The sequence below is a fragment of the Pezoporus wallicus genome, unplaced genomic scaffold (assembly GCF_028554395.1).
Source record: "Pezoporus wallicus isolate ANWC-B61680 ecotype Strahan unplaced genomic scaffold, APGP_CSIRO_Pwel_v1 contig_7360, whole genome shotgun sequence".
Taxonomy (NCBI): Eukaryota; Metazoa; Chordata; class Aves; order Psittaciformes; family Psittacidae; genus Pezoporus; species Pezoporus wallicus.
In genome coordinates, this window is record NW_026639632.1 from 111,473 (window position 1) to 133,554 (window position 22,082).

The 22,082-nt window shown below is 39.7% G+C and overlaps 1 protein-coding gene across 1 annotated transcript in view; it reads right to left on the reverse strand.

Moving 5' to 3' along the window:
- The window catches only part of PGGT1B (protein geranylgeranyltransferase type I subunit beta), a 35,839-nt gene extending 14,085 nt beyond the window's left edge, over positions 1 to 21,754 (reverse strand). Inside the window, 3 exon segments of the mRNA XM_057415276.1 lie at positions 6,545 to 6,612; positions 15,681 to 15,799; positions 21,632 to 21,754. Of these exon segments, the coding sequence (XP_057271259.1) occupies positions 6,545 to 6,612; positions 15,681 to 15,762 (150 nt within the window). The 5' untranslated portion in view covers positions 15,763 to 15,799; positions 21,632 to 21,754.
- Between the last annotated feature and the right edge of the window lie 328 nt (positions 21,755 to 22,082).

Genomic DNA, 22,082 nt, shown 5'->3' on the forward strand with positions numbered 1-22,082 from the left:
ACCACATGTAACAAGATGACTCTGGGTACTTGGGATGGCTCAAATTGGAGCAACTGGAAGACAGCTATTTTGAACAGGATAAAAGCTATTTCAATACTGAGTAGCAGACACAAGCAAGTTTTTAAATCACACTTTACTAGCATTATTGCCTAATCAGCTGCTTTTTTATTTTGCAATTAATCCTATAAACACATTCAAAAAGCAGGATGAAATCTAATTTAAGATTATGTTATGTGTAATTGGTATTCTTCATGCAAGTCACACTTATTTCCAAAACCAAAAAGCTTTGCTTCTAGCAAGAAACTGGGAGAAAAATACTAGAAAATTACCCAGTAGACAGCAAGGGACTGTTCTCATGCTAGGGAAACAAACACAGTTGGGAAAGGAAGGCAAAAAAAACAGGTGAAAATGGCTGCAGCTTCACTGAAAAAGCTCTAGCTGGGGAAACAAGAGGAACAAAGGAGTGCTGAAAGCTGCTCCTTCTCTCCCTCACTTCCAGCCCAGGATCTCTGCTGAGCAGGGGGCACCAGTCTCAACAACTCCCACTCCTATCCCCGAGCTCCTAGTGCCCCTGTCACTGTCACCTGCCCTACACATCCAGCCACAGACACACCATCACACGGTGATGGGAAGCTGGCAGGGACCTCTGGAGCTGATCTGGTCCAAACTCCTGCTCAAGCAGGGTCATGCAGAACCGGCTGTCAAGGATCTAGGGCCTTTTGAGTATGTCCAAGGATGGAGACTCCACTACCAGAGCCATCTGTGTCTGTACTCAGTCACCATCACCATGATAGTGTCTCCTAATGTCCAGAGGAAATCTCTTGTTTCAGTGTGTGCTCATTGCCCGTGGTCCTGTCACTGGGCACCACTAAAAAGAGCCTGGCTCCATTCTCTTTACATCTTCCCTGAAGGTATTTATATACACATTGACATGATGCCCCTGAGCCTTCTCTTCTCCAGGCTGAACACTCCCAGGTCTCTTGGCCTTCCATGTAGCAGAGGTGCACCAGTGCTTGACAGACCTCCCCATGGAGCATACCACAGACTCAAGACAGCTATGCCCTCAAATAGTGTAGAAAAATCTACTGCAGTCATGTTTTTCTAACTTGAGTGGATGAAAGGCTCTAATTCCAGAAGGAACAACTTGGCCTATCACACCGATTTTCATGCTTTTAAATCAATCAAAACAAAAAATCTTTTCAGAATACCTTCCCCTTGGAAATTTCATTATAAGCAGCTTAACTCTTGTGATGTCTCAACTTATTTAAAATATAAAATTCTGCACAAAAAATCCAGACACATAGGGTGACATGATTTTGCCCTGCCAAAGAAGTATTTGGTTTAATGTAATTAATTAGTAATTTTAACCAAAGCATGTCTCCAGTTTAAAAAGCCAGTTTTGAAGCAGTTCTTGCCTTGAAATGATTCTCTGTATCTGTAGCTAAAGCTTTGCACATACTTTGTCAAATGGAATACAAGACACACTATTTGATGAAAAATTCCTGGAAAGGTTCTCAATATTAGGACCAACCACTTATAAAATGTCCTGGCAGTTCCCATCAGCAGTTACCAAAGAAAACTAAGTTTTTAAACATGTGTATAATTGAAATTAAACTGGATTGAGAAGAACACTTGATTTCTTCCTACTTGGATGTACAGAAGATGCATCTGTTTCACACAGACACACTGAAAAAGGCAGAGTATGCATATCAGTGTTAACTGTTCACCACTGCTGTTCACACACTTTAATAGGTAGTTCATCTCCAAATCAACTGATAACAGGAATGACTGAACAGAATACACAATAGTATAAAAGTTTGACTTTATATTTGAAAACATAATTTCCAGAGGGAAACTGTATTTGCTAATCAAGGAAAGTTTATTCTAAGGATAAGGATATTCTAAGGACTTGCTTTTGAAAACTGGGGTTTTCAAAAGGTAGGAAAACTCTACCCAGATGTTCTAAATACTACAAGTGTGCTTGGATGTTCAGCAAGTTTTCTAAGACATCTGTAGTTCTCAAACAACATTCTCTTTCAAGAGATGATTTTTCATACAATGTCTACATAAACTAAAAATGCCCACTTCACAAGGTTTTATTTTTTTTTTAATTGTACTTTTCTATACATGTGCTAATGCCATATTGCCTGTAAAGCTTTGGTAGCCCACAAGCAGGTTTAAATAACTGCACCCCTTATTTTTAATGCATTCTGTATTTTAGTAATTCTATTATACTATTACTTGCTGCAGTAAAAACAAAGCGCAATAACCACATATACTGTATGCTCATGAAACTATGTATTATCATCCTCCGCAAACCAGTTGTATCAATCCCCACTGTATCCAGACAATGCAAAAATTCTAACTGTACTTCATTTTCTATGCAAACATTTCAAAATGTAGCAGCAGCACATTGCTTTTTCCAGAACAGGGTTTCAGCAGTTCCAGAGCTATACAGAATTTTGCAAGTCCGGTAGTTTTAATAAAGACCACAAACTATGCTTGTATGATGCATACAGATGCCTGTACCTACAATCAGTTTAAAGTTATTTTAAGAATAGTAGAAGTTACACCTCAAAAACTGGCACCAAGAAAGCTATTAAACTGTGGATGGATTGTTGAACACTCAGACTGAACAGAATAAATATATTTAATCTAGCAAGGATATACTACATGAAGGAGTAATGCAACAGGAACGGGTCTGGAAAGCAGAGCAGTAGGTGCTGAGGTGCAGCTGCCTACATCATATACATTACACAGTCCATGCAAGCTGTAGTCTGGCTCCATGGATGAGCAGCCCACTAATGGAGAAGTTCACTCAGAGTGCAGCTTCTGGTTTAGTTTGACTTAAAAGGGGCCTAGTTTGTGTGTCTTGCTGTTTTGGAGCAAGCTCTTTTTAAACTGCTCTTACCAAGTGCTCTCTACTGATCTGAACTAATACACTGGTGCAGAGAGGGTCAGAGGAGACAACAACAGTGATATAGCCTGGTCTTGTTTTCTCTTACAATTCACCTGTTGTAATAAGTACAGTCTGTAAGTGTTCCCGAGTTCCAGGATTCCAGGTTGAGATAGAGCAAGCGAGAGATTTCTGGGGAGGAGCCACCACAGACCATTATCTCGTGTGCCTTGCAACTGGTTTGAGACTCCCTTTTGCTAACAGCGGTGTTAACTCCCCTATTTTCAAGGTTACGTTCCCACAATCCCTGCCAAATAGTACTGCTCTATTTTTGTCTGTTTCACCACGGACCATTATCTATTGTTGCTGACAGTAAGTCACACAGTAAACAGATTAACTTGGATGCTGGTGACAGAGTAAAATAGTTCTGCTACATGGGTATTACCACCATTGTCTCCACAATCTGAGTCTTCCTTAAAAGAACTGATGCTTAAAGATGCAGGGTGAGGGGAAGCTTTCAAACATTTAAATCTAGTTCAGTGACGTGATAATGTTCCCTATCACATGGTCTAGAACAGATATTTAAACATAACTCATGGTCACCAAAAATTCCCACTGACCACTGCAAAGACAGCTGAGAAATTCTCGCTGCTGCAAAACCATTGGTAAGATCTCTCCAAACATTTTTAAAGAATGCTAGTAACCATACTCCTAAACATACTTATAAACAAGCAGAGTGCCACTTTCAAAAAACTTTATTCTCCCACCTGGCATCAGTGTTACAAATATGGATTCTTTAGCTTTGAGAATATACAGTGTGTTGGGAACAAAATCATACCTTTCTTCCCCAAGTAAAAGCACGTTATTTACTGCAATCTTACACAGAAGTTCCAGGTATTCAATCTAGCCTCTAAAACTGTTTCATAACACTTTAAAGAGACTGAAAAGACCTAAGCCCATCTGTTCACCTCTAAAGTAAAAAGCCAATTTAAACTCCAGTAACACCTGATCAGACAGACTGCAGAACCTGAAGCCATTTCAGAAAATAACTGTTACCCTATTTTAAATGATTCATTTTAAATGCAGTGACAGAAGCAGCCCTCTGCATTCATGTACACTTAGGAGTGTTAAGGCTTGTTATGGCTGTGAGTGTTGAGTTGGTCATGTGGATAAGGTTTTGCTCACTTTTACTACAGTCACGAAGAGCTTCATAGCTACTACACTCAGGCACTGAAAGGGTAACAGCTCAAAAACCCCAACTAACCCCAGACCAAAATCAAATGAGCTATCCTGGTATTATTTAGTAAAGTTGGAAATTGTAACATACCCCTTGGCTTTTTCTATTATTTTGGAGGGTCCCTAATGACAGAAGACATTTGGGGACCTCCAGTGTGGCATTTTCTCAGAGTTCAAGAATAAGATCACTGGAGTGTAATAAATAGTAATAAATGGTAACTGTAATAAATAGTAACTGTCAATGCAAATCCAAAATGCTTACAGGCTTTTCTGAAAATTGTTTTTCAAGACAGAGATTTAATAGAATATTTTAAAATGATGAACAGAAAAATAATAAGACCTTAAATATAATTCAAAGTGGATTTCCAAGTTTTTCTGAGTAATTTCAGAACATTTCAGCAATACTACTGAAAATACTTTGAATATTTGTATGCTGATAACTCAAGCAGATCTGATCTCTCTAAAGTAGATGCAATGAAAAAAGTACAGCAATGCTTGAACAAAAAACATGTCCATTTGCAAAAGTGTTTTCTAAAGATAATGGCCCTGTAGGTAACTGCTGCAGCCGATTTGATTCCACCCCTCTGTCCCTTCTGCAGATTGGCTAACATATTACAAGACACTGATGGGCCGCAACACATTTCTTGAGAAGAGAATATTTAAGTATGAGGCATGTACTATTGGAAGTCGAGAGTTAAAGTAAAACAGCAGAAAGTGATGGGAAAGGATAATGATGCTTTGACAATCTTACGGACTTTCTGTCTGCATGGACCTTTACAAGATGTCAAACTATATCCAGAACTGGCTCTTCAACTGGGGAAGATTTGAAAAAGATTGTCAGAAGAATGCACCACACAGCACTGACAGAGATCTTTGAGGAAACATGACTGATAATTTTTTATCATCTCAGTCTGGTAAAATTTGGTCTTCATTCATTTTATAATGCTGTTATGCCACAATAATAGAATGATCTCAGCTTCTTTAAGTGACTTATCAAAGAAAAACATCTTCCTTTTGAGGAAAACCAGTCTTTTTCTTATACAACTACACTGAAATTGTTATCTACTATCTTGTCTTCTAGCTTATTTTTAACAAAGCATCCCAGTAAGTCACTAATACAGATACCAAACTGGTTTAGGTTTATGTAGAAGTTTTCCTATTTTCAAGCTCATCAGGTAGTTGGATTGCCAACTGTCAATTCCAAATAAAACAGATGAATTCATCTTGCTACTACAGGGTGAGCACACTGAAGACACCATCTGTAGTGTAATACCAACACAAACTAAGAGACAAATTACCTTCCCTGTCATGTGCAGCTGTAGCACTCCATGTAGAGATGTAAAAAATTTTTTTCACAATTATCTTCCCTTGTTAGAAAGTGCTACTCCTGAATATTATTGCTATGAGTACTTGGATGATTTGCTATGCAAAGAGCATATGCAGTTATTATTCCAATGTAGATTAACATTCATACAAATTACTGAGAAATATGAAGTTATGATGTTAAGAGTAAACAAAAATAAGGTCAAAACAGGCTGCTGTGCTACCTTCACAGCCACATTAGTTTAAGCATTTTAACAAACATTTTTACAGTCATCAGTGTATCAGATGTCTATTCTTGCTTTCAATTTCAGATCCCAAGATCCATTTATTTGTATTTGAAATCTTGCCACAAAAATCAAACACTTGGTGATACATTAGTGGTCTTGCAGATTTTTCATCCACTCTTCGGTGAGATTTGACTTCTCAATCTTAAATACAGGACAGAACTACCGTATCTTTCATAATCCTTCCTTGCACACTGTCTTCGACTTTCCTCTTCCGACCCCATCAGACCTCTATACTTTCTTTTGCAGCCTCTGCTAACCTTCTTTTTCTCTTGTATTAAGGGCACTTTCTTTCTGTATACAGATTTAACTCTCTAGAACCTCAGTTCCATGGGCTTCAAACCATCCTCTCTTATGGTCAAGAAAAAATGGGATGAGCAGAGACTTGACTATCTTTGAGTGGATATGCTTGTTTCATCACAGGAAGAGAAATACTGAAGTACTGTGTATTAAGCACCACTTAATATGGAGGTTTATGTCCTTCTCTGCCAGGTGACAGCTCCTGAGGTAGAGAAGTTTTCCTACTTCAGTAACATCAAAGAACAGGGAAAGTACACTGAGACAAGCCCCAGTTTGCAGATCAATTTTTTCACAGTCCTAGAAACGTGAGTGGTACCATTTTAATATGTTTCTTATACATGTTTCTTAAAAGGTCTGCAAACATTTTGGTGCGTTAACAGTGCAAAAATCCCTGTTTTCCAGGTATTCCGTGATTATGCAGTTAATATTATAAAAAAAACACATGATCATTTATTGCCTATCTGAAAATATTTCAGACACGTACACACATTCTCAATGAACTGACCTTGGAGGGACTGAATGGCATTCCCAAATATGAAGAGCCTCTGAACCCACAGTGATCCAAATTTGATCCTGGAAAAAAAAAAAAAATAAGGACTTAACTAGTTTGTTTTGCTGAAGCACTCATTATAAAACAATAATTCTCTAGTCAAGCTTAAGACCTGTTAGTTCAACACCATTGACAGTATTACTAGAGTCTGCATGCGTCTTTCAGCATATTCTCAAACTCAGTTTGTTTTCACTCTAATAAAAAAAAAACAAAAAAACCAAAAAAACTCAAACAAAACCGCAAGCAAACCTGATCCTGCTGTAATGACAAAGCAACAGATTACTTTGATAGGGTGGAAATACAGTGTTCATATCAGCATAGACCTGTCTTCCATACTTGCCACAGAAAAAAAAAAAAAAAGTGATTGCTCCCCTGGAAAAGTGGCCAGAGCTAGAGTTAACAGATTTTTTCCTCCTCTCTGGATTCCTGCCTGGTAATCCCATCGGTTCCCAAGCAGAGTTGTTTTAAGATGCTTTGCAACATGTAAAAGGACAAACCATTTGCAGTTGTGAGCTAACTGATCTAACTCAGTACTATCAGAATGAAATAATTAATATGATGTGAAAGGTAAATTTTCAATTGGAGCCATTTTTATCTCACCCAAAACAAGATGGTACAAGAGGCTGCAGCTACCAAACATTTCTGTAGGGATTCAGTATAATGAAACGTGACACAATAACTGAGCATCCAGCATAAAGAAGTGTGCACCACACAGTCTAGAAATAAGTGCAGGTTTGCAGGGTTCAAATCTGCTTCTGCATGGCAAAAAAAAACAATTACTTTGCTCCTCAGCCTCTAAAAGTAAAAGTCTAGCGAGTGCCATAGCTCAATGTCACTTCGGTGTTCTTAAATTCTCTCTCCCGTCTTTCCCACTGCCCATCTGCCCCTCATCTCTTCAGCCTTTAATCATGAAGACTAAGGAAAATTGCACCACACTAACCGAACAAAAATAGTTATAAAGCTGAAAGGCCTAAAAACATCACTATGAAATGTGGTCTACCAGTTCTGGTGTCATTTATCAGCATGTGTCCTGAGTTCAGCAGCAGCAGTCATTTTTCTCCTTCTCTGTAGCTGGTGCTGTGCTGTGGTTTTGACTTTCAGCCTGGGATCAATGTTGATAACACCGATGTTTTTAGTTGCTGCTAAGTAATGTGTACTCTGACCAAGTACTTTCTGAGTCTCATGCTCTGCCAGGGAGGAGTGGAAGTGATGAGGAAGCAGAGACAGGACATCTGACCCAAACTAACCAAAGGGGTATTCCATACCACAGCACATCGTGCCCACTATATAAACTGGGGGCAGTTACCCGGAAGGGCTAGCTCTGTGCTCGGGCTGGGCTGGGTATTGGTCAGCAGGTGGTGAGCAGTTGTGTTCTCTTCCCTTGTTATTTCCCTTATCATTATTATTACTGGTGTTAGCAGTAGTTGTTTTGTGTTACACCTTAGTTACTAGACTGTTCTTATCTCAATCCATGGGAGTTACATTCTTTCGATTTCCCCCCCCATCCCTCCAGGAGTGGGAGGAGGAGGGGTAGAGTGAGCGAGCGGCTCCGTGGTCCTGCGTTGCTGGCTGGCTTAAACCATGACAGCATGTTGGCTTCTAATTGTAAATACATTCTGCATGTATGCAACATTTAAACTAGAAGCTCTTATCAGTCTAAGTACTTTACCTTCATTAAAGTATGTAAATTAGTTTCTCTGCCAAACAAGTCTTTGTATCTAATTTACATGGAGTGAACCACCTTCAATTCTCCACTTTCCCCACCCTTCAAACAAAAGTACTTTTTGATGATATTACAGGTGTAACAAAGGTCATTTCAACCTGCTCCAAAACTGGTAAGTCATATCCACAAACAGAAAACGAGTAAAACGAGTATTTGTAGACAAGAAAAAAAAAAAAAAAAAAAAAAAAAAGCGTGCACAGCTGAAAGCTGTCCTGAGAGACACTGGCCCAAAAGCATCACAATATGAAAAATGGGACAAAGTAGATGAATCAGTAAGAAGAGAACTAGAATTCCTACCTCTTATACACCAAATTCCCTAGGTGACATTGTGGAAAAAATCACCATTCACTTGGCCCCTTTTTGATAAAAATGAATCTGTCTTAACTGCTTAAGTAAACTACAAAATTCAGTTTGAAAAGGCACTAATGTGGAAACCCTTCACCCAGAAAAAAGCTGCTACCTTACCAGCACACAGCTGTTCTGCCCTGCTGCAAATTAAAACATGCTACAATCAGGACAGCTCTGCAGTCAAACTGAACTCAGCTGTTAGTTGCTAGATGGAAGGATTTATCCCAGAAAAACTGATCCCCATCACTGGACTTCTAAACTGTAGCTTGTAATTCATTACCAAGGTAGAAATGGCAGTGTGAAAGCCAAGTGCTCAGGTTATTGTCAGGTTATTGTTATTGGGTCACTCTGACTGACTTCTGACTTGACAGCTACTCTGAAAAAAAGAGTTTAAAATAAAGTACATGAATGTTACTTGCTTTAGATATTCAATTTTCATGTAATATTTAAAAACTTTTCTTGCACTACTAAACTGCTACTAACTAAAACGCAGCATTGGTAATCTTAAAATACTGGGTTTTTAACTGTATTGCTGTCATTGATTTAAAATCTATTCTGACTCTTTTTACGTAAAGTCAGTGACTTCTGATCTCACATTCCAGAATTTACATGCTGGATCCTAGGAGAAAGAGAACAGCATGGCTCTTCAATGCCCTTAATACTGCATAATCTTTAAAAGGAATTTTATCCCCTCCTCCAAACAAAAAATCCTTAGTCATTAATGTGTATGCCATAGATGCTTCCCAGACCTTTGGGATTACAAGTAAATTGCTCAATTTTTAGTTACAACTCTTGAATTAAAAAACAGCATGCTGAGCAAAGGAAGTGTAAAAGCATATTAATTTCTAATCAGATGACTCTGGAGCATTGCCATCATATCTCAATTGGTGTTTTTTAGCTTCCTCTAAACATACAAGTTCAAAAACAAATAGAAAACAAAGTGGAATTGGGGAAAACCCACTGTCTTTCAGTTTATGCACATCACCTCATCTTCAGTGAAACGTGTTTTATGATTTTTGTAAAAGTACTTGTACTTCGTATCTCACATAACAGCTTCGTAGAGCTAATCAAACTTTTGCCTACTTTCCTGAATCACAAACAGCTTGTCAGAATCAGAAACAGAATTAGAAATTAAACATACACTAATTAAAAGGATATGATCACAGTTTATGCCACAGAACCACAAACAGTTAGGGCTGGGAAGGGACCTTAAGAGATCACCTAGTTCCAACCCCCTGCCACAGGCAGGGACACCTTCCACTAGACCAGATTGCTCCAATCCCTGCCTAGCCTGGCCTTGAGCACTGACAGAGTTGGAGCATTCAAAACTGCTCTGGGCAACCTGTGCCAGTGCCTCACCACCCTCACAGGGAAGAATTTTTCTTAACGTCTAATCTAAATCTCCTCTTTGCCAGTTTAAAGCCATCCCCCTTGTCCTGTCACTACATGTCCTTGTAAAAAGTCCCTCTCCAGATTTCTATGGACTCCCTCTTGTAGGTCCCTAATAAAAAATTGCTGGAGTGGAGTTCAGCCTCAGCACAGTCTGTCAGCACAGTCTGCTGAAGCATCAAGTATTAGCTGCAGTTATGAAATGGCACCAACTAGTGTTCACTTTCAGAATTAAGCATACTTAAACACTGAAAGAGCTTGGAACAGTGCAAAAAAATAAGACATTTCATCAACTGCTGCATGACTACTACTACTACTACTTTTCCACACTGATCAAAACACACCTGGAAAAACTTTTCACATCCAACAATGCAACTAAAGAAAATTAACCCTCTTCCCAAACCAAAAGACTCCACACTTATATCAAGAGCCAAGACCTTCCCATGAATAAAGCCACATTACTTATGTGTATATAGGTCAAAAAGTCCTTAAAACATGTAACAGAGCTTCAAGTCATGACCACAGATGACTTATCCTGGCAGGTCTTTTGTTACAGATAGGACATTTTAGTTATTTATCTTTTATAATTTATCTTGCATGGGAAGATCGGTAACTTTTACCACTGCTTCATCCCATTCAGTTACCAATGTATTCCTCTCATTCCAAGGCTTTTCTCATTTTGCCAAGTACAGACAGAAGCAAGCTTACATACATCACTAAAATCTTAACATAAAAAGTCACAGCTTTAACACAGGCTGACACAGCGGTACATCCAGACAAAAGTAAGCATAAACAATTCTTCCTGAACTAGGGCTAAAAAATAGTTATTCTTACAAATCAAAGCACTAGAATATGTTATAAAATGTAAAGTTGCATTCTCTAAAATCAAAGTCCATTAACATCCAGTTAAACACTTCATATGTAGCCACTGAAGAAGGTTATGTTGGAGCAAAATTGGTATTTTTGCTGAAGAAACTCACAATCAGAAAGGTCACATATAACAATGATCTCAAAAAACAGTCAATGACATTTTATACATTTTCTTCAGTACTGACGCACAAGTAAAGAAGAATCATTAATTATCTAAATTTAGACTTTGACAGAAGAAAGTTTTAGGTCCCTCATGTAGTCTAATGGTTTTCAGCCTTCTATGCACGGGTTTTGGGGGTCCAGACCCACAAATGAAATACGTCTCAGCTCTCCTTTTGGTGGCACTCCTTAGTACAGCAAAGCTAGTGAAGTAGCCTGCTGTCAGAAAGCACAATCTTCTCTCTCCCTTTCATAAGGCTGGCACTGGCACTAGCACTCCCAGCCAACACGGTTCACAAGCAGAACACAAAGCTAACCTTCTGTTAGACAAATAAATGGATGCTTTCTTCCACTTTAACAAGCTAAACCAGCTCTCAAAAAGGGCCAAACACATGCCAGTGTTGCTGTGGGGGCGGATGGTGGATAAGTGTCTCCACTGTCTGTCTGTAGTTAGATTACTTGAACACAGAGCCAAGAGGTGTACTTCAATTGGAAAGTCTGTCTAGGAGCTGCTTTATGAGAAGAAAAATAGTAAAAGTCTTGACATAACAATAATGTTAAGAACATTCAACTGAAACAGGATCTCCTGTCAACCCTTTTCCAATTTTACTAACACTTTCAAAAGCAAGTCTAAGTCTAAATACACATAATTTCTGATAAGGCTTGTAAGAGAACACCACCCTTCTCAAAAAAGAAAAAAAAAAACTTTAATTTTTTCAAGATTTCAACTTCTTTCTGAAAGGAAACACAGCATGGTCTTTCCGCAGTGAACACACAAAAACATGTATCAGCCATGGGCCTAAACAGAGCATTTACCAAAAGCACAGGTGAAGTACTATGGCCCAAATATAAGGACTATAAAGCCAAACTATTTTGCAAGAGTTATAGAAGACAGGGGTCCTTCAAAGACAGTAATCAGATTAAGCCTACAGCTAAAGATGGTAAATTTCTGTGGAGGATCAGCTTGCATGTGTGACATGCCATTCTCTCCTAATTAGAACTGGTACTGAGTCAGTCTCTTGAATACTTCAACTGAAATTATGGCACCTAAAGGGCATTATTTTTGCATCAGTTACAATAAACTCACAGAAGAATATAGTCTATCCTGACAGACCTTAATCTTTACCTTCCTTTAATGCATTTCAGTTGGGCTCATTAGAGTATATATTTGCTTTCTTACCCAGCGAGATCAAGATCTCAACATTTTGCATTCGTAAGCTTTAGTTTCACCCAAAATTTTCAAATGCTACAAACCTCTGAGTTGAAGCTTTTATGAGCCAACAGACATATCACATACGAGTAAATACAAACATGTTACCTAAATCTATCACAGTATGTTGTGATATTTTGTCTAGTAAGTATTCTAAACCACAAAATTCAAAATTTTTTCTACCAGGTTCTGTAATGCCCTGCTGTGGTGGGTTGAACCCAGCCAGCAGCTAAGCACCCACTCACCTCCCCCTCCCATGGACAGGTGAGAAAACAGAGAGAAGGGGAGAAGGCTCACAGATTTAAACAGAGACAGTTTGATAGGCAAAGCAAAAGCTATGGGAACAAGCAAAGCAAAGGAGGAACTCATTCACTACTTCCCATCAGGCAGGCAAGTGTCTAGCCACAACCCAGAAAGCAGGAGCTCAGCACATCTCAGGGTTATACTCAAGAAGACAAATGTTACAACAAAAATATCACCTCCTTTTTCCCCCCTTTCCAGGGTTTTACTGCTGATCATGATGTCAGATGATATGGAGTATCCCTCAGGTCAGTCAGGGCCTGTGCTGGCTGTGTCCCCTGGCTATATCTGCTAGGGGAAAACAGAGTGCAGATATGGAAAGAGAGACAGCGTCGACGCTGTGCAGGCACTGCTTAGCAGTAGCTCCAGCACTATTGTGTTAGTTACCAACACTGTTTTAGCCATAAGCCCAACACACAGCAGCAAACAGGCTACTGTGGGAAAAATGAGTTCTATCCTAGCCAGTATACCTACTGTAACTGTTACTGATAAAAACAAATAGATACTAAGTTTGCAGAGCATCAACTGTTCTGTCTCACATTCATTTGAAAAATTGCTAAGTAGCAGTAGCGCTCAAACTAAATTGAATTTGCCATCTTAAAAAGTACTTCAAATAAAAGTCAACTGAAGCGCTATGGATATGGAACCTTTAGAGGGATAACATGAACAGCAGAGTTTATTTTTTCTGATGAGAATTACAGGAATTCTCTTTTTGCTCACTTTAAGATTTCAAACAGTGACAAGATCAAAAACAAGCCCCAAGACTTAGGTTTTCAGTCACACAATCAGTGAAGACTTGTTTAAAGTACAATACGCTTACTTAAGGCAAGATTACTGGAATTCATCATTCCAGAAACTACAGTATAAAAGCATGATTAAGAACATTAAAATTCTAAATCTTCCATTAAAAAATACATTTATCAGCAAGCATGTAAAAAAAGTTGCAATAGAAAGTTTATTTAAAAGCGATGTAAAGGCTTTTTTTTTTTTTTTTCACCTGGAAGGATTCTTATGCATCAAGCTAGCAACCATTCTCTAACTAGAGATGCACAAGCATTTCAAAACTAACAACTTGACATCTACAGCCTACCAGGGTTTAGCTACTTCAAAGAGGAAAAAGAGAGCGTCAGGGCTCTAATGCTGGGGGGCTGTCAGTTAACAAAAGGTTGCACACACCCAGGATTAAAAAAAAAGAAAGTGAATACATTTTATTCAAAGCAGACTCTATGGAAGGGTATACATTCTCTTCTGCACATGTAGTCATCCAATATCTAACTTGCTGATGCTGGTATAGTTTATGTTTTGCACCCTCGATTGTCCATTAGATGAAGTAAAAATGGAACAATAATAATGCTGAATTTTAGGGGTCAAGTGATCAGATAGCTTTATCAACCAAAAGCCTAAGCGCGTAAGAACAGCAGAGTTTTTACAATGTGATACAAAAATATAGTATTGAAGGGAAGTTTGTTCTGGTGAAAAGGAAATACTAATTACTTAAGAGCACAGAATGCACTCCCAATAGAGCCCTCCTAAAGCTACTCTCCCGTAGTTTTATGATGATAGCCAGAAAAAAGAGGAGCATATCTCAGCTGTGCCCTTGGACTTGGCTCCACATCTGCATGCTGAAATTCATACTGTTCTTCCTCTGAGGCTCTTGACAATGGGACTATTCCAAACATTGGCTAGTTAGAACACCCTCCCAAGAACTATTGCATGCTATTAAACAAACAAAAAAACACCTATTCTACTCTCTCTTCTTGCAAACTTCACTGTTCTTTCAGAATACACTCCTGAAAACTGGAATAAAGATCAGAAAGTGAGCAACTCCTGAAAAACACCCACATGTTCATCATGGAAAAAAATTTTAACCTTAAGGGAGAGGAACCTTCTCACAATTAAAAATGTTGTGAGAACAACTACGTGATCCAAACCCCTAATTTTCTAGAATCAGTCCTGGAATACAACACAAGAAAACAAATCTATTAGCACTAATGCCTGGGGTGGCTCTCAAGTCTCCATAATAATAAAAAGGACCTTTTTATAACTGTAAAAACTAAGCACCGTCAATCTTGACTTCCATATGCTTACTTCATAAAAATGCTTTTCTTTCATATAACTGCTTTTAGGGAAGACACCTATTTTAAGTATATAATTAGACTAGATATTATAAGGAAAAAGACAATTTTCTTTCTACCACCATGCAACATATGAAGTACACATTCATGACTTTACAGAGGGGTACCTGGAATCACCTTTTCTCTAGAGACCAGCATAGAGCACCATCACTTCACATTTCAGCACCTCCTGCCAGAAAGCAGTAGTCATCTCACCTGCATCTCCCTCTCTTTCACTCCCTCTATTGCTATTAACCATTCACCTGCGCTGCCATATTAAAAATTGCCAACAGCAACTAACCACAGAAAGAGAACCTCCCTGACTTCTGCCAAGTTGCCAGGAAAAGGACCCTTCCTGTGTGCTCCCTCTCTGGCTTGGATCTGCACCTTCCAATCTGAGGACAGCTGGGCTGCAGAACCAGCATTACTCCTAAAAACTTAGGTAACTTTAACCTTCACAGATCTAAGGAAAAAATTATTAATTTTAAAGCAGGAACTGAGTTCATCCTTTTTGCTTCTTAACTGATAACCTTCCATTTTCCAAACGATATTCTGAATAACCATAACCTGTGAAGTTCCGGGCATAGTTACAATTAGTGGAAGTCAATATAATGATATTTGTAATCTTACATAACATATGCATTTCTTTTAAAACCAGGTGAAATGTTCCTCTGAGATGCTTAAAGATGCAACTTTATTATACTATTTTATACTGTCTTATCTTCAAATAAATTCCAGTTTTTCAACTTGCATACATTAAAAAGCTGAACTAACTGCTGCTTCTTGCTTTATTTATTAATGTAGAGAGATGTATTTCTAGGACTCACTTAACATATCCATCTGGAATTACCAGCACAGCACTTCAGGAAGGTCAACTTTGTATATTATAAAAACCAAGAGGCTATTACCACTATTCCCCAGGTAAAAAGCAAAAGTAAAGATGTTAATATCAATAAAAAAAACTAAAAACTCACTCACTGTCTTCTGTGGGAAGGACCTGCAGGGAATAAATCCATTCTATTATATCATCTTTGTTCACCACATCTAAGGAATCCAACATATCCAGACCAGAGAGTGCGAAAAATGCAATTGTCAACCTAAAAGAAAAAGATAAGACTTACACTTCCCACCATAAATATCATGGGGAAATTAACAAATGGCTGCAGAAACAGATATATCTATGAATTTTCAGCCTTTGACAGTGGTGCAACACACAGAGCCTAGCTCAGAAAGCATGATGAAATTATGTTCTTTGTACTGTAAACATTTCTCTGTAAGATGTCAAACAGCAAGGCTTCCTTTGTAGCTAACCAATGTATGAACAAGCACACAGGAAGAATCACCATCTAGAGGTACTTATTTCTTGCAAGCATAGATAACTAAATTAAAACATAAAAAATCAAGCACTTCAAATCCAAGTGTCCAATACAAGAGTGAAACAGCTAGCATGCTGAATTTCTTGCATACAGCCCATTTCCTTGTATAAGCATGTGCTACCATACCTGCATGCTAACACCTTCTTTGAGGGTTTCATTTTCACCCCAAACCACTGCAGTCATCTAGCTTAAAGTATGTCACCTAGTTTAAACCCTCAAGCAGCTGCATTACTTGCTCTGACAGACCACCAAAGCAACAGCACTGTGTTAGGAATTTGAGATAGCTTTCTATGAGAGAAAATGTTAATGTAATGGTACCTTGGAAGCTCTGAATCAGATTAAAATTAGAGGGATGTAATATTCTGCCACCCACCCTTGCATCTGACTATTATTCTAGGAACTCCTGCTCTCCTTTCACCATGTAAGATGATGGATTGTGAAACAGCTGCTAAGCAGACAGAAACTACACTTCAGCAAACTAACTTCAGAAGTTAATGTCAGCTTTCCTTCGGAGACTTAAGTTACAATTTGCAGTAAGTCACAAGTTGATGAGCCACCTTGTCTGCCAGTAGTAGGCACCTCTGATGACGACAGACAGATGTAGACAGAAGATTCTGCAGCCACGTAATTTCTGCATGTGGTTCTGCATCAGAAGCGCCAACAGTAAGAACAAAGACAAATGGTGATGTCAGCCCAAACACACCCTCAACAGAATTCATCTAATTAAATAACAGCAGCCAAATAATGATGCAGCAGGCACTCATCTCACTACAGTGACACAACCTCAAAGGGTGACATTGCTACTGGAGGGCTGACAGGCTGCTATAGTCATTGCCTGGCCATTCACAACCAGAATTTAAGTCAACAACTGCTGTTTCAAAACTGCTAGTATTACATAACACAAACGATGGCCAGAACTCAGGTGAATAGTGCTGACTTGTTAATCTGAAGTTACTTGATTTTTTTTTCACCTTTTTTGACATCCTTTGATTCTTTTTTTTCCCCCTTTTACTTTAAATCTCAGCTTTTCCATTGCTTTTCATACCATTCTTGCAAACAAAAGGTATTAATCTGTAACCTGCCTGGATATTGAACACTGACATTAACACAAAATCACAGAACAACTACAGTTGGAATGGACCTTATCATCCAGTTCTAATCCCTCTGCCACCAGCAAGAACGTCTTCCACTAGACCAGCTTGCTCTAAGCCCCATCCAACCTGGCCTTGAACACTGCCAGGAATGGGGCAGCCACGGGTTCTCTGGACAACTTGTGCCAGCACCTCAGCACCTTCACAGTAAAGAGTTTCTTCCTAGTATCTAATCTAAACTTCCCCTCTGTCAGCTTAGGCCATTCCCCTTTGTCCTGTCCCTACAGGCCCTTGCATAAAGTCCCTCTCCAGACTTCTTTAGTCCCCCTTTAGGCACTGGAAGCTCCTCTAAGGTCTCCCCTGAGCCTGCTCTTCTCCCAGCTGAACAAGCCCAGCTCTCTCAGCCTGTTTCTATAGGGGAGGTGCTTTAGCCCTCTGATCATCTTCATGGTCTCCTCTGAACTTGCTCAAGCAGATCCACATTCCTTCTTCAAAAAAAAATCCCTCCATGGAACTCTAAGATCCTCGCAAAAAATTAAAACTACAAACCCCAAAACCCAACATGGAACAGCGTACACCTCCACCAGTAAAAGTATTCATGGCAGAAAGTGTAAACTTGCTCTGTATCATTGGGTTCTAAAACATGTCTTTTTCCTATTATTATTATTACAAATAAAGTTTCGAGTATTGAAAGCTAAAAATGTATGGTTTACACAAAGGTGGAACAAGAGTATCTTTTAAGCCACCTGATGACTAAAAACCTGCCCTTCGAAGTGCAAAAATTAACACTTCAATGCTTGTATCAACTTTTGTTGTTTATCAAGTCTTTGTAACCCAAAATCTGATTCTGGATAATAACCCAATTTTTTCAAGCAAAACCACTACTTTTATAAAAAAAAACAAAACAAGAAAGCTACTCTTCAACTACAGTAAATTATTTCTTGGAAACCTCGCATGTATTTTCTGATTTTCACAAACAGCATGTTAGACAATGTTGTACTGAAAGCTACTTAGAGACTTTTTCACACTGTGTTACCCAGCTATGCTACTTCCAGTGAGGCACAAATAACATGTCAACTTCAGCAGTAGAAACTGCAGCAAACTAGGTACAAACCCACAAGGCTGTACATACAAGACAGAGAATAACTGTCATCTATTCTTAAAAATACATAGAATAGAAATATAGAATAGTCAGGGTTGGAAAGGACCTTAAGCTCACCTAATTCCAACCCCTTTGCCATGGGCAGGGACACCTCACGCTAGACCATATCACCCAAGGCTCTGTCCAACCCGGCCCTGAACACTGCCAGGGATGGAGCATTCACAACTTCCCTGTGCCTCACCACCCTTAAAGAATTTCTTCCTTATATCCAATCTAAAATTCCCCTGTTTAAGTTTTAACCCGTTACCGCTTGTCCTATCACTACGGTCCCTAATGAACCCCCAGGGATGCTGGGGATGGATCAGAACATGGATCAGATAAAACGTAAAAAGTGGGTTTACATATAGTTAAGTTTCAGTTTACTTATTGAGAGTTGATCCTCTGTGTTAACAGCACCAGCATGACTAAAGAACAGCCCACATAGTGCGCTGGAATTTACATATAATAGCCAAGAACATCTGGCACCACTGGACGTAGAGCCTGATGCAGCCACCTAGCTACTGCATCCTTAGTCCCTCACCGAAAATTAACAGCTACATGTTCTAAGCCTAAAAAAGAAACTCTTAGCAGCACCTTAGCTGACAACATATCATGAAGCATAAAAGTTTTGTATACAGCTATTTCCATAGAGGGCCACCCTTTATAAGACAGCCCCCAAGTCTGGCATCACTTTTGCTGTTACTTTTCTTCAAACCTCGTACCACTTTAGTTACTACATGTGTATTAATTCAGGAAGACAAGGATCACAGCTTGGCAGCTGAAATTTATTGAACCAACTTACAGAAAGCTTACAAAACAGGTATCATTTGTCTTAAGTTCCTGTCCAAGACAAGCAAGTAAAGATGTTTCTGATGACAGGTTCAGTGCTCTTCATCTTCAGGCATGGATAAAGATTACTTAAAAACTACTGTTGCTGATGCTGCATGCAGTAGCAACAGAAATAATTATAAAGGCTTTAAGCCAGTATGTTGAGTAAAAAAGGTAGTACTGAATTCCTTTTATCGCTGTACTTACTCTTTTATTGTTTGACAAACTACAGATTAACTCAGAAAGACCAGCACTGTGTGGAAAATTTCATGCTCTACTACACTGCCTGGTGTCCACAAATGCAGCCACTTCTGCTGCAGTGCAGTGAACTAAAACCAACTCACTGACATCTTTTTTTAAGAATTCTCTCTTTAATTTACTTGAGTTTCCCCATTTACTTCACCACAAAGTGCAGGAACAAGAGAAGTAAGAATAAAATGGTAACAGCATTTCTTTCTGCAGCAGTGCCAGCTCAGGCGGCTTTCTGAACCCACTGACCTTGTACTTGTCAAAAAAAAAAAAAAGCCTTAGTACCCTCAAGGTCAAACTGGGGATGACGCATTTGTGGTTCAATCCCCTGCTTAGAATTTCTTAACAGATATGTATGCATATCTGCAGAACACTGATCTAAAAATCAGTGTGAGAGAACTAGAAAACCTCTGGCTGAGTAAAAACTCAAAAAAATGCGTAAGTTTAGATGACTGCCATTTTTATCCTAATTGAAGGGCTAAGCTGTGCTCGTTACCCCAAAATTAAGCCATCCCGAAAGAGATGCAAATTGACAGTTTCAGTTTTCAGAAAACGGTGTTTTTTTGCAGAGCTGCTCAACCGTTGTGTACAATACATGGGGCACTGGTTATTTAATGCACTGCGGTCACTATGACCACACATTAAGCTTAAGCTCAGGCAACTCCTTGTTTGCTCAAGAATTTTCAAAACAATTGGCATTATAATTAGCATTATTTAAAAAGAATGGGAAAGACCCCATGTAAACCAGGGCCTCTGCTTCAGTTCACTAGCAAACTGACAGCCTGGCAATCTAAATCACAGAACAGAACAGAAATGTCCAGGAGATCACCAGTCCCACCTCCTGCAGAGCATAGGGCTGTACATGAGAAGATACAGGACCCTGACAAGCCAGGTCTTCAAGGAAGACTCCATCACTTCACTGTGCAACAGCAAAGAACATCTTTCCTACATTTAAACAATTTGCCCTGAAGCAATTTGTTCCCATAGCCCAGGACACCCACCACCATGGTCCCTTGTAACCAGGGCACTCCTACCTTTTCTGTTACTAGTTTTCTTGGTAATGGAAGGCTGTGATCAGATCTTCCCTCTTTAAGGCAGAACACTTCTTTAGCCTTTCTCTGCATGACAGTGTGGCCAAGGTTAGCCCTCTGCGTTATGATTCTAGTATAAATGCATGTTATTGTTAACTGTAATACTTAGAGTTAAGAGTACAACATGCCTAGACCTCCTTGTGCTGTCATTTAAAATAACTGGCAAAGTATGCTGAAACATCAGTTAATTCTTAATGGCTTACATCTCTGAAATAAATATTTCAGAATTCCCTTTTGTATATAAAGGGTTATTCCACACAGTTCAGCACTATCCATAGTAGTTCTTACACGTTTTTACCAAGTGTTTGTACTCTCAACTGAAATAAAGCTTGATTCAGCAGGAAGACTTGATCAACGGCATTTTTCACAGTGTGACTTGCAAAACATTAGAAAGTGGAAAGCACCTGGTGATTTTACTGGCTGAATATCAAACCCTCTACACGCCTCCAAGTTTTTATCAAGTGCACCTTGACAATCAAAATATTGATTCTCTTGTGCCTCAGATATAACTATGCTATGTAAAGACTAGGAATTTTAAGTAAGTGGATCCTGAAGCCATTAAAACTGTCCATCAAATTCCAAAGGAGATACATACTTCTCTAGTACTTTAACTCTCCTACTAGCTAATGAAGATTTAAATTAATTCTGCTACACTGAAAAAAAAATAAAAAATAACAGTATGTACACTGACTTCGATCAACAAAAGGTTTAAGTCACTAATTTTAAAATCGGCTTTCAAGACTGAAGCACAGACCTTAAATACATTAAAAGGATCAAAAAGTCTTTCCTCGTGGATAACGGGGAATTTAAGCGCGCACAAACGAAGCCCCTACATCCACTCGTATTTTGGGGAGCCGTGCGATGGTGGGCAGATCCTACAGGCAGCGCTTCCTTTCCGGCCACAGCGGGACGCGACCGATCACAGGGCCGCCACAGCGTGCTCCTGCTGTTGCTTCCTGCTCCAGCTGCGGCAGCCTCTCCAGGACAGGTTTTCTGTCAGCGCGACCACCCGCCAGAGAAAAACGGTTGTACGGGGAACAGGTAAAGCTGGCGAACGGCAAAAGCCCCGCCCTCCGACCGTGCTGCCCGAACGTCACGCCAGGTCTCCGGCCCCCACCCCTGTTCCCAGAGGCGCAGGATACCGTCCCGCTACCTGCTGGTCTCGAGGGAGCAGTACCGCTCGGGCAGGATCTGCAGGCAGCGCTGGAAAAAGCGCACATGGCGCTCCCGCAGGAAGTCCAGCCGCTCCGCCTCTCCCGACCAAGGCGCCGCCGCCGCCGTCGCCGCCATCTTGTGACCGATCCTGACCGGCGCGCTAGTGCTGCGTCACGCGCGGCGACACCCGCCCCTTCCGGGGCTACGTCACAGCCCGCGGGAGACGCGTGTTTCGCGGTGATGGAAGCGCGTGGCATCCGGCTGTGTTAGGTGTTTCACACCCGAGCTCACACAATACAAAGGCAGCACATGTCATTGGGTCAGTTAAGCTCTGTGACAGCTCCCAAGGGCTGCCGGCCGCTCCACTGCTGAAAGTCACCCTCATCCTTCGACAGGCTCATCTGTAGCCCCTATCTCCAGGCTGGGACAGCTATTAAAAAAAAAAAAAA